This window comes from Carcharodon carcharias, chromosome 11, assembly GCF_017639515.1.
Source record: "Carcharodon carcharias isolate sCarCar2 chromosome 11, sCarCar2.pri, whole genome shotgun sequence".
Lineage (NCBI taxonomy): Eukaryota > Metazoa > Chordata > Chondrichthyes > Lamniformes > Lamnidae > Carcharodon > Carcharodon carcharias.
Genome location: NC_054477.1, coordinates 22,967,001 through 22,980,827, shown reverse-complemented (window position 1 = coordinate 22,980,827; position 13,827 = coordinate 22,967,001). Strand labels below are relative to the sequence as shown.

Sequence of the window (13,827 nt, the reverse complement as noted above, 5' to 3'; positions counted from 1 at the left end):
TTGCTCACTCACTGGGCATAATTTTCTGCCTGTCAGGCAGGAAGGCTCGGCCCAACCCAATCTCCGGCAGGCAGGGAGCCGATCCCCACGGGAGAAGCGGGCCCCGCCACCATTTTACGTGGGTGGGCCAATTAAGGCCCATCCAGCGTCACGTCCGGCGGGAAGCACTATGTGCTTCCTGTGTGGGCGGGGTGTTCCCCAAAAGCGAAAGTGCACTCTTTCACGCGTGCGCACGAAAGAGCGCACATCTCCCTGAGGCTTATTGCTGCCTCAGGGAGATCACTGACACTTTTAAAAATATTAAAAATAGAAAAAAAAATTCCTTAACATGTTCCCCTAATGTGACAATGTCACATGAGATCGGACATGTTCATAATTTACATAATAAGTTTACTGAACACTTTTAAGCCCTACATGAAGCCTCATCCCTCCGGTGGATGAGGTTCCATGTTTTTTCTATTGCCCGCAGAGGCTCCTGGCCTGCCCGCCAACCTTAAGGTTGGACAGGCAGGTCTCTTAATTGTATAATTGATCTTGTCAATGGCCTCAATTGGCCATTGGCAAGTTGGCAGGCCCACAGCTGATTTTGCTGTGCCCCCCCCCGCCTTCCTGAAAATTTAAACGGGCCGGGATGACGTCAGGGGTTCTGCCTGACATCATCCCGCGACATTTTGTGTGCTGGCAAGCAGGCCCCGCTCCCTGCTTGCTGACGGCAAATTCTGCCCACTAAGTCTATCCAAGTCCCCTCGAAGCTGCTTTGCATCTTCCTCACAACACACATTGCCACCTAGCTTTGTGTAATTTGCAAAATTGGAAATATTACATTTGGTCCCCTCATCCAAATCAGATATATATCGTGAACAGCTGGGGCCTAAATACTGATCCTTGCAATACCCCACAGCCTGTCAACGCAAGAATGACCCGTTTATTCCTACTGTTTTCCGCCTATTAGTCAATCCTTAATCAATGTTGTATTGCCTCCTATCCAAATATACCAGGTCTACCAACTCCCCTTTATCAATTCTGTTAGTAGCAACCTCAAAAAACTCCAACAGGTTCATTAAACATGATTTCCCATTCATAAATCCATGTTGACTATGCCCAATCAGATCGTTATTATCCAAGCGTCCATTTATCACATCCTTTAGAATAAATTCTAGCATTTTCCATACTACTACTGATGTAAGGCTAACAGATCTGTAGTTCCCTGTTTTCTCTCTCCCTCCATTCTTAAATAGTGGGGTGACATTTGCTACTTTCCAATCTGCAGGAACTATTCTAGGACATATAGAATTTTTGAAGATGATCACAAATGCATGCACTAACTCCGTAGGTACCTCTTTCAACACTGCAATGTAGAATATCAGGTCCCGTAGACTTATTAACCTTCAGCCCCATTGATTTCTCTAATACAGCCTTCTTAGTAATACTAATTTCCTTCAATTCCTCATTCTCCTTTGTCCCTTGGATCCCTAATTCTGGGAGATTTCTTGTATCTTCCTCAGTGAAAACATACAAAATAATCATCTAGCCTCTCTACGATTTCTCTATTTCCCATTATAAATTCTCCTGACTCTACCTGTAATGGATCCACATTTGTCTCAGCCAAATATTTCATTTTTACATACCTACAAAAGCTTTAACAGTCCACTTTTTATGTTTTTTACTAGTCTACACTCATATTCTATTCTCCCTTTCCTTATCAGTTTCTTGGTCCTTCTTTGCTGTATTCTAAAATGTTCCCAATCCTCAGGTTTATGATGAGCTCTGGCAACTTTATAGGCCTTTTATTTTATACAGTCCTTCACCTCCTTTGTTAGCCACAGTTGACTGACTTTTCCTTTTGGACTTTTGTGCCTTGAAGGAATGTATAGTTGCTGAAAACTATGTAATGATAAACTATGTAATATCATCATACCTTTTAATGTATTTTCCCAATCCACCTCAGTCAATTTGAACTGCCTCATTCTCAAACATAATGTAAAATTCTATATTATAGTCACTCATCCCTAAAAGTTCTTCTACAACAAGATTATTAATTAGCTTTTCTTGTTACATAATACTAGATCTAGAATAGCCTGTTCTCTAGTCAGTTCTTCAAACCATCCCCAACACACTCCAGAAACTCGTCCTCCACAGCACTTACCCCGTCTATATGCACATTGAAGTGAACTGGAGGAACAGCACCTCATCTTCCGACTAGGCACTTTACAGCCTTCTGGACTGAATATTGAGTTCAACAATTTTAGATCATGAACTCTCTCCTCCATCCCCACCCCCTTTCCGATCCCCCCCTTTTTTTCTCCAATAATTTATATAGATTTTTCTTTTCCCACCTATTTCCATTATTTTTAAATGTATTTCCATCCATTGTTTGATCTCTACCTTTTAGCCTATTTTGATCCCCCCCCAAAACCAGTTTATATTTCACCTCTTTTCTATTTTTCCTTAGCTCTGTTGAAGAGTCATACGGACTCGAAACGTTAACTTCTGTTCCTCTCCACAAATGCTGTTGGACCTGCTGAGTTTTTCCAGGTATTTTTATTTTTGTTTTGGATTTCCAGCATCCGCAGTTTTTCGCTTTTATTTTATTCAAGTCACCCATGATTACTGTATTACCCATGCTACATGCTTCTCTAATCTCCTGATTAATACCATGCCCCACACTACCACTACTGTTTGCTGGCCTATAAATGACTCCTACCAATGTTAGCTGTTTACCCCTCAAAATTCTAAACTCAAGGGAATATCAGCAGAGTTTATGCGACCAATCCTCATAAATTAATCCTTTAAGACTATGTATCATTCTTCTGAATCTGTGTCATACCCCTTCCAAAGCCAATGTCTTTCCTGAGGCTCCGTGCCTGAAACTGAACATAGTACTCCAATTCAGATCTGGGAACCACTTCCTCATTTTTGAATTCCAATCTCCTCGAAATAAAGGTCAATATTCCGTTAGTTATTTTAATTACTTGTACCTAGGGCACTAACTTTTAGTGATTTAACCTACTAGTTTTGACTATTATTTAATCAATAGAATTTTTTCATCTGGTTTAGACTAATTTTCACAAAAACTTGCCGATTAACACTAGTATGGGTGAAACAATGCTTTTAGTTAAATGGCTACTAATTGTGATGAAAAGGCTGCCAAAAATATATCTGCATCACATGCTCCTGAAATTAAAGGCCCTATACCACTATGGGAATCACAACTGATCAAGTTCTGATGTCCTGGAGGAAATGATCAGCTGCTACAATTAAACACACTTGCCATAACAGTTAAGAGTAAAAATTCCAACGTCAAAGATTGGAGGTCAGAGAGGGAGAGATATTGGACAGACTGGGTGGTAGGGCCGGGAAAGAAAGGAGGTAAAGCAGCCGCACAGGTCTTTTAAATCTACTGCTGCCCTTCCTGGGTCCACAGTCAATGAAGTATATTTCAGAAACCTACCTAGTCTGTAACAGGCATGGCATTGTTTAACTGAGTATAGCCAGCACTGGCACAGCTGCCTCACAGGGAAAAAACAAACTTTCAGTGCGGGTGTCGAACAGGAGTGAGGCCCCTTATTTACATAGCTTGAGAATATTAAAAGATTTGGAAAGAAAGAATATATAGGGTCCTCCTTACAGGCAGCCTTTCAATTACCCAAAAGCTGATCAGTGCACTTATTTCAACGGAGGCTCAATTTTCCTCGACTTTATTATCTTCCAAGGAAGTCTTCTCCATTATGGTCAATATTTGAGAATTGAACATATTTTAGATTCCTATTTGTTTGTACCTTTAAGTAAAATATGTCAACAGCTTATAATAACTGTAGGACTATAAATCCAGATCAAGCCAAAGAAATTAAGTAGAAGAAATTATGCTGCTGCTCTAACATGTAAATAAGATCAACATCTTCTTAATGGGGGTGGGTGGGAATGGTGGGAAATGGACCGGTATTACTTAACTTGTAAATACTTAAACTGGGATACTTCATAAACTTGACAGAGTCCAAACACAAAGTGTAAATTAAGTTGGCTATCCAACTGTCAGTGCTGAAAAATGATCAAGCATCACATTTTTATTCTTCAATTAAAAATTCTGCAACAGAAAATGTAAATCAGTTGCAACTTCTTGTAATCACACTTACAAATTTCTCACCTAGTTGATGTCTTTTTGTCTTCTTCTGAAATCAAAAACCACACAAAATCTGCATAGCCAATCTTTCTTTCATTTGGAGTTTTTCTGTGCCTGTAAATTAATAAGCAGTTTTCAAGTTAGTGCTGGGCTCATTTAATTTATAACTTTATGGATAATATTCTAGCCCAGGTCATTTGCAGGATCAAATTATTGTAAAAAAAATCATTCAACATAGTGCCATAATTTGCTGTGGCAGGCCATCCAACAGCATATGCTGTTAATTGGAAACTCCTTGCACTTTTATGCTTTTAAATTTTCATTTGACATGTTGCTGAAAATGTGAGCTGATAACATGGCAGTGAGAGAAACAGAGCATCTGGGGCCTGAGTGAACAGGGCAAGTAATTGTATATCACCTTAAACAATCAAATTGAAGGATTGCAAAGTTTCTTGAATAAGGATGGAGAAGTGCAAGTTAGAATGCATTAATTCATTTCCAAATCATGCACAGAAAGGGAAATAAAGTAAAACTGCATTGAGGAAGAGAGAGACAAACAAAAAGCAATTTTTAATTTTTTTTGCATTCTCAAAATCTCCAACAATTATTAAAAGCTGAAGGAATGAGGCTTTACATTTGTGATGGCTAATTTTCAGTGCAAGGGCATTCAACTGACAGTAATTACTTGGTACAAAGGATGACAATTTAAAGAACACTTCAATTATTTTGTTACTTCTGGCTGTAAAAAAATTACCACAAACACCTGAAATACTTTAGTGCTTCCAAGAGATCATTTGAGAGGTACTTGATCACATTCAAAAATTAAAAGCAATATGGATTATTACAATCCTAAAATCTGGTGCAGGTTGCTGACAGAAAAGTATTAAGCGAAGGCATCTGAGGGAAGGGCCCAGTGATGTCATTACAAAAGCAAAATACTTTGGATGATGGAAATCTGAAACGTTCAGCAGGTTAGGCAGCATCTGTGCAGCGAAACAGAGTTGATGTTTCAGGGATGTTTAGAGATGACCTATCATCTGCCATGTTTTCTCATTGAAGAAACATCTGGAAGGACTTTCTTTCGGACACACATGGAGCAGGACATTAAGCCCGGCGCATGGGCATGCGCCCAACACACCCAAACGTAAAATGATGCTCAATGACATCGGGCAAGCATCCCGATGTCATCGCGCAGTCTTGCAATATTTTGTTCAGCGGGTGTGTGCTGGAGTCAGCTGTGTGTCCACTGACAATTAAAAGGATTATTAAGGCCATTAAGAAGTTAATTAGATTCAAATTTACGCTGCTCATCCAACCTAATAGTTGGTGTGTAGGTGCAAAGGCCAAGAGGCCTTTTACATTTTTTAGGAAATGTCATCCACAGTCGGGATGAGGTTTCCTAAAGCAAATAAACATCAAATAAAAAAATTATTTTTGAATTAAAAACATGTCCCAGCTCGTGTGACAGAGTCACATGAGAGGACATGTTCTATGACAATTTTATTTCCTATATTTATTTTTAAATAGTGCTTCATCTCCCCAAGGCAGTTCCATGCCTCGGAGATTGAAGCGCTCTTTCATGCATGAAGGTTGCACTTGGCCCGCCCACCCTCCTCCTCCCGCCCGCCCTCCTCCTCCTCCCGCCCATACAGGCAGCGCTGAGCCCTGCCGCTCGCGTTCCACGCTGGGCAGGCCTTAATTGGCCCACAAGCTTGAAATCGCAGTGTGGAGCCGATTGCGGGCTGCAGTCAGCTTCCCGACTGCCCCCACCAAGGGCAAAATCCTGCCCACATGAAGCTGCAGGTTAGAATAGTAGGAAATCAAAGGGCAAAAGAAAGGGAGGAATTTAAAACAGTCATGATCACTAGAGAAAAACTAATGGTAAACTAATAGGACTAAAGGCTGATAAGTCCCCTGGACCTGACGGCCTTTATCCTCAAGTCTTAGAAGAAGTGGCTGCAGAGATAATGGATGCATTGGCTGTAATCTTCCAAAATTCCCTAGATTCTAGAAAGGTCCCTTCAGATTGGAAAACCATAAATATAACACCTCCAGTCAGGAAAGGAGGGAGGCGGAAAGCAGGAAGCTATAGGCCAGATAGCTTAACATCTGTCATTGGGAAAGTGCTGGAATCCATTATTAAGGTAGTAGTGGCGGGACATTGAGAAGATCATAAAACCATGTTGACTCTGATTGCGTGAAATGGAAATTGTGTCTGACAGAGTTCTCTGAGGATGTAACAAGCAGGGTGGATTAAAGGGAACCAGCAGATGTAGTGCATTTAGATTTCCAAAAGGCAATGATAAGGTGCCACATAAAAGGTTACTACAGAACACAAAGAGCTCATGGTGTTGGGAGTAATATATTAGCATGGATAGAGGGTTGGCTAACTAACAGGAAACAGAGAGTTGTGATAAATGGTTGTTTTCAAGTTGGCTGCTGTAATTATTGGAGCGCCACAGGGATCAGTGCCTGGGCATCAACTATTTACAAACTATATTAATGACTTGGATGAAGGGACTGAGTGCACTGTTGCCAAATTTGCTGATGATACAAAGGAAAGCAAGTTGTGAGGAGGACACAAAAAGTGGAATTGTCCCAGATTTTCACTGGGGTAGATAAACGACGTTTTACCCGCTGGCCACAATGGCGGGTTTTCACGCTGTGTTGTCCCAAATTCGCTGTATTACTTATGCGTTCCCGGGAAACATGCCATTTCCATGGTGGGCGGGCTCTCATTCGCCTGCCATGCCTTCACCTCACAGCTTCATCATGCTGGGCGCCATTTTTGAAGTCCAGCTACGAGCACATCTCTCTGTGCTTCTAGCCCATGACTATGGAAGGGAAGGTATCCATGAAAAGCAAAAAGACTGCAGCCCCCAGGTTTAATGACACGTCACTGGTTTGTCTTTTGGACCCCGTGGAGGCAGCCATGATAACCTCTACCCCCATTCTGGCTGAGGACGGGCAGCAGCATCACCAATCCAGCATGGCAGGTGGTGGCAGCAATGGCCATCCGAAGCAGATAGATGATGAATGATCTCATCAGAGCAGCCACGGTACGACAACCATCTCATTACTCTAAAATCACACACTCAAGCCCATCACACATTCACTGGCATCTCATTCACTGCCAGCTCAAATGATATCACCGCTCATTCTCTCACATATACCCTCACACATCCATTAGGCCTTATCTCCTCTAGAGGCTACCTCCTCAGCTCTCACCATCTTGAGACCACTTGCACAGATCAACATATGTCCCTGGGATACCCTCCTTCCCCAGTACAGCTCTTATCCTGCAGCCTCTTCCCTTGCCTGGGGCCACTTCTCCCCCTTCCCCAAGCAAGGCCTTGCTCTGTAGCCATTGAAAAGCCACTCACATATGGCTGATCTGGTAGGTGGAGACCTACCTGTGAGCCCCGCCAAAAGTGAAGTGCTGCTGTCTGTGAAGCCTGGCGCTGTTGACTGCGAGTACTGACCAAAGCAAGGTAGGCAACATTGAAGTCCCGAGCGAAGTGCAGCTTTTCAGGTGCACATCGCTTACGTGCTGTTGTAAAACACGTCAGCGTGTTTTCCGGCCAACGTGGGCAGGCGATCCAGCAAGGACGGTGGGTGGGGGGTGGTGGTGATGAGTCCGGCGGCTTGGCTTTATAATGATATGCTGATGTATTACAATGAGATTTCTGATGTCAAAAGTAGGAATCGAGGCCCATCATTGGTGGGCTGAGCGGACGTTCGCAAACTGGTTTCACGCCATCATAAAACTAATTGTGTAATATAGTCCGCTCACGTCACCGAACATGCCCGACGCCAGAGGGCACAGAAAAACTCGGCCAAAGAGTCTGCAAAAGGATACAAGGTACAGGCCATTAAGTGATTGGGCAATAATTTGACAGATGGAGTATAATGTAGGGAAATGTGAGGCTGTTCACTTCATTGGGAAGAACAGAAAAGTAGAATATTTAAACGGAGAAAGACTGCTGAATGTAGTGGTTTGGAGGGATCTGGGTGCTCTCACACATGAAACACAAAAAGTTAGCATGCAGGTACAGCAAGTGATTAGGAAGGCAAATTGAATGTTGTATTTCATTGCAAGGGAGATGGAGCATAAAAGTAAGGTAATCTTGTTACAACTGTATAGTGCATTGGTGAGACCACACTGCAGTACAGATTTGGTCTCCTTATTTAAGGAGGGATATACTTGCATAGGAGGCAGTTCAGGGAAAGTTCACTAGGTTGATTCCTTGGGATGAGGGGTTGTCTTATGAGGAAAGGTTGAGCAGGTTGGGCCTATACTCATTGGAGTTTAGAAGAATGAGTGGTGATCTTATTGAAAAATAAAGGATTTTGATGGGGCTTGACTGAGTAGATGCATAGACGATGTCTCTCCTTAGAGAATCTAGAACTAAGAGGCACAGTTTCAAAATAAAGGGTCTCCCATTTAAGATGGAGACAAGAAAGAATTTCTTCTCTTAGAGGGTCATTTGTCTTTGGAATTCACTACCTCAGGGATCATCGGAGGCTGGGTCATGAATATATTCAAGGCTGAGTTACACAGTTTTTTAAAATCTACAAGGTAGTCAAAGGGTATGGAGGGTGGGGGTGGGGGTGTGGGGGAGAGAAAGCAGGGCAAGCATGACCGTGGAATTAAAGCCACAATAAGACTAGTCATGATACTGAATGACAGAGCAGGCTTGAGGGGCCAATTGGTCTACTCTTGCTCCTATTTCTTATTTTCCTAACTGCTTAAACTGCAAAAGAAATCTGATCATACAAGCTGTTCTACCATTAGCCACTATAAAGTAAAAATTGAAAGCAACTACTGTATATAAATTCAAACTGTTGTATTGTTCTTTTGACTTGCATCTAAAAATATTTGCAAGGTTTACCTCGTGACTGCTCCGGAGAAGATTCTTTCTATCATTCTACCTGATATAGCTGAAAGTAAAAGCAGAAGCATAATTCATATAGTACACCTTGCAAAATTGAGAAATTTAATAAAACATTATAGACTGTTTCAAATTGATGGTTGCTGAGAGTCATGCTTTAACAAGGATATGCACAAACTTGTTCGGTGACATTATAGTTTACTTTCAGTATTGCTGAAAAAAGAGACAAAGCTTTTTTGTCTTGCACTCATCAAGGCACTTCGCAAGAATATCAACATAAGGGGAAAACAACAATTCATATCGTATGTGAAGGGAGCGCTGATTGGTTGGCAAGTGGACTCAGATTGGTAGAGGTGTTGCCATGGAGAATGCACCAGCGATGGTGACTGACAATTAACTGCCAAGCATTGTTTGAAATTTAAACCAGGCAACTTGACCCTGATTGGTCAAGGCATTGCCCCAAGGAATGAGTCAGCGAATGGTTGTCACTTATTTTGTTTAGCCGAAACAGGTGCAATGTGTGTACAGGTTCTTTCTGTCTGCAAGGAACAAGGCCCTGTGTATCAATATATGTAGCTTCCAGTACACGTAAATGCGCTACGTGAGCCCGACTGAATCTTAAATTGGCTGTCAGTGTAATTCTTAACACACTGGGGATTTTTTAAGCAAATGTTGTCCAGTCACTGAATCACATTCAATGTTGCACACTGTGTTTTGCAAGCATGGGCTGGTTGGGTACAGTCTGTACCTTGCCTGTTGAGAAGAGTGGCTGGGCCATACTGTTTGATACAATGTCAGTCTTTGGGGCGTACAGCCTACATATCTAGCATCACATTAGCAGTGAAATGCATATACCACATTACTCATTTGTGAGATAGGGAAAATGTCTTTTCGGCTTGACGACAGCATCCTGTTAGTGGTGAATACCACTTGTGCTGCTACTGCATAGAAGCAGCATGAAACAGCTAGCTTCACCTGTTGCTCAAATTGGGATTCTGACAGTTCCACATGTTATAAGGTTGGTCTTATTGGAAGCCTTGTAAACAGCACCTGAGCCATTTACTCACCAGGCAAGCTTGATGCTGAAACAGGGCTCATCAAAGGCATCCTGTGGGATAATGGCTACCCTGATCAGATCATTTCGAGCTGTATATCATGCACACTCATGAACAGGCCTAAGGCCATAGCTTTTGGCCCTGAAAAGTGCCCAGTCTACTGCAGATTACCCTGGAAGGGCAAGGTATCTCAAAAATTTGATCAGCAGGGTTTCCCTCGTTTGCCAGCCTTAACTTCTGTCAAAGAGCTGTATAAACCCTCAAATAAAGTGCCAAAGCCATTTTTCCAGGTTTTCCGAAGTTCTGAAGTTACAGTGGATGATCCTGAGAACATCTGTGGAAATTCAGTTCCAATGAATGTGCACCTCCGAGTGATTCAATTAACAGAAGTAACTAGAGGAATAAAGGCAAGATACTGTGGATGCTGGAAATCTGAAACGAAAACAAAAAGTGCTGGAAAAACTCAGCAGGTCTGACAGCATCTGTGGAGAGAGAGGCAGAGAAAACGTTTCGAGTCTGTATGACCCTTCTTCAGAGCTGAAGTAACTAGCTTGATTAATGATTTGGAATTAAGTGTGTTGCAAACGCATTTGAATTATTGGTATCAACCATCTTGAGGCATCATTCCTTTACTGCCTGGGTAACCTGCTGGCATGAGGCATCTGGCAGGTAACTAAACACTGTACATCCTGTGGACTATTTTGGGAAAAGGTTGGTGTAAATGTTAGGGAGCTCTAACTCAACTCAGGTTTGTTGATTCTCAACAGCTGAAATGTTGATGGTCAAGATTCATAACAGAGTTATGACAATTATTCAGTCAGCCTCAGAAGTGACCAATGACATGGTCCTTAAAGCTCTCCTAATCTGTTTTCAACTAAAATAATGAACAGGATGCTCAATGAATGATTCTGGACTGACCGAGCGAAAGAAAAAATGTTTCCAAACTTAATGTCTTCACTGTGATAAATAGAATTAATACAATTTCCCCTGCTCACATTATATATATGCATGCCTTTGACTATTTTCCTCCAAAATAAAAATTATTATTGATGGGCTGTGATTTAATTACGTTCTGTTTGCCTTGATAAAATGAGCAGGATGAAAAATAGGCAGTACAATACAGGTTTCTGTTTTGTAAATAGGTTTATGTTCTAGCAAGTAAAGGAGGCTGACTTTTTTCTCCCAAATAGCTGTTCACCATTTATTTATGCATAATCTGTCATTTTAAACATCAAGCAGCTGACTCTTAATAACCTGCTACTTCATGTTGCATGTCATACCATCATCATTATGTCTTGCCAGGTCCTTCTGATCAATGTAGAGGTCATGGTCAGTGTCGAGTTCCCAGAATTTACAATAGATCACATAAAAGTGCTCATAGGAGAAAAATTCTGTGAGCTGATTAATGTCCTCTTCCTCTTCCAATAAGGCTAGGTTCTACGAATTAAAAAACATACCCTTACTTTAGAATTCATAAAATTATTAATAAAGTAATTACTCTAACACTGCAGATGGTTAACCGTCAGCTGAGGATAACTTAAATTAATAGAATTTAAACTGAAACATTAGCAATATTCCCACCACATACACTATGTTGATGCATCGCTTATTTGCAAGCCAACAGCCAAATCTGTAATCCTTTAACTTTGGCTGATCATTCACAATTTTAGTGTAAATCTAATTTTAAAATTTAGAAATAGTTTAACGGATCAATACTGTTGACTTCACTCACAATAATAAGGATTTAAACATTTCTCTAATTATGGATACTGAAATTTACTGCAGCCGCAATTAATGCAAGACTGATGGTGCCAAATGTGCAGTTGCTCTTAAGTCATCATATGTTCACAACACACTGTACTTCAGTGCGAGCTCTGAAAAACAGGACAACCTGTTGGCCGTATAGGAGAATCCGACAAGTCCCATTTCAAGAAAGCTTCTGTTAAAAATAAACAGATGAAAATGCCAGCAATGATTAATGGAGTTAGATGTTTGAATCCAAGTGATCTGAGAGAAAATAAGTTCTGGAAATTCAAATGCGAGAGTGACAACAGCGGAAAAGAATAGAAAGATTTGTATAAGAAAGGGAAGAATATCCAAATAGATTGCAGGAGACCATACCTGTAGAAGGTTGCTTTTCCTAATTTCTGTACAAGTTATACGCCCTGTCCATGATCTGTTTACTGTGTAAAATATCCTCTGTATGACCTGTACAATAAAACGTCAAAATTAAGATATAAAAACGAGCCTAATCTGCAGATAATACCAAAGTAGGGGAGGTAGCCCAGAGATTACAGAATAAGTTAAACAAGATAAACAAGATTCAAGTTGGTGACCTTTGATCAGAACTGGAGGATGTTCATAAAATAACAGTTTTTAAGCATGTACAGTCAAGTTAAAAAGGGGGCTATGCGGGGGTAACAAGAGTAAATAACACCAGGGATGGTCTGTAACAGGGCAGGAGCAATAAAATGCAAAGGGGGTGCGCTGCTGCAAGGCAAAAGTGGGTGGTAACGAGATAAGTGAAGAAAAAGATGTATCTAGAGGAGATGTAAATGATTATAGCAGAGCAGGAACAAAGCAAGAAAAATCTGGCAAAAGGACAGAGGTTTCTGTCCCCAGGGAATATAGTGAAAAAAAGCTGGTAGATACCAGGGGTACTTGACAGTTGTGTATTGATAGGGAATCCATCGCAACCACACCTTCCCCACTCCCCAGTGGCTCTGATGGACCTGTTTTCCATTACCAGCACCTGCGGTTTGTGAAAATTGGAGCAGTGGTCAAGGTTGAAAGTTGTTAAACTCAATGTTTAAGGCAGAAGACTATAAAGCGCCAAATAGTTTATTTTAATCCATTCATAGGATGTGGGTGTCTCTGGCAAGGCCAGTATTTTTTGCCCATCCACTTGAGAAAATGGTGTTGAACTGCCTTCTTGAACAGCTGCAGTCTGTGGGGTGTAGGTAGGCTGTTTAGGTGATGGTTCCAGGATTTTGACCCAGTGACTATGAAGAAACAGCGATATATTTCCATGTAGGATAGTATGTGATTTGGAGGGCAATTTGCAGGAGGTGGTGATCCCATGCACTTGCTGCCCTCGCTCTTCTGGGTGGAAGAGATTGCAGGTTTCAAAGGTTTGTCAAAGGAGCCTTGGTGAGTTGCTGCACCACCTAGGGAAATTAGGGATGGACAATAAATGCCAGAGATGCTCACATTCCAAGAACAAAAAGATTTTTCCTGGCAGTGGGACAGTAGACATACAATGGACAAGAGAGATTCTAACCATTGCCGCTTGACATTCAATGGCATGACCATTGCTGAATCCCCCACTATCAATATGCTGGGGGTTACCGTTGACCAGAAACTGAACTGGACTAGCCACATAAATACTGTGGCTACAAGAACAGGTCAGTAGCTAGGAATCTTGTGTCCAATAATTCACCTTCTGACTTCCGAAAGCCTGTCCGCCATCTACAAGTCATGAGTGTGATGGAATACTCTCCACTTGCTGGAATGAGTGCAGCTCCAACAGCATTCAAGAAGCTTGATATCATCCAGGACAAAGCAGCCCGCTTGATTGGCACCCTATCCACAAACATGCACTTCCTCCATTACTGACGAACAGTAGAAGTAGAGTGTACCATCTACAAGATGGACTGCAGGAATTCACCAAGGCTCTTTAGGCAGCATCTTCCAAACCCACAACAACTACCATCTAGAAGTACAAGAGCAGCAGATCTCAGTGCAGAAGAGGCCCTTCGGC

General features: G+C 41.6%; 1 protein-coding gene across 3 annotated transcripts in view; it reads right to left on the bottom strand.

The window, feature by feature from the left end:
• The window catches only part of ppp2r3b (protein phosphatase 2, regulatory subunit B'', beta), a 153,973-nt gene that overhangs the window by 29,385 nt on the left and 110,761 nt on the right, over window positions 1-13,827 (bottom strand). For all 3 annotated transcript variants that reach the window (XM_041199878.1, XM_041199881.1, XM_041199879.1), the window contains 4 exons: window positions 12,189-12,275; window positions 11,348-11,504; window positions 9,013-9,061; window positions 4,145-4,234 (listed from right to left, as the gene is read on the bottom strand). In XM_041199878.1, coding sequence (XP_041055812.1) covers window positions 4,145-4,234; window positions 9,013-9,061; window positions 11,348-11,504; window positions 12,189-12,275 — 383 coding nt within the window. The remainder of the gene's footprint in view (window positions 1-4,144; window positions 4,235-9,012; window positions 9,062-11,347; window positions 11,505-12,188; window positions 12,276-13,827) is intronic.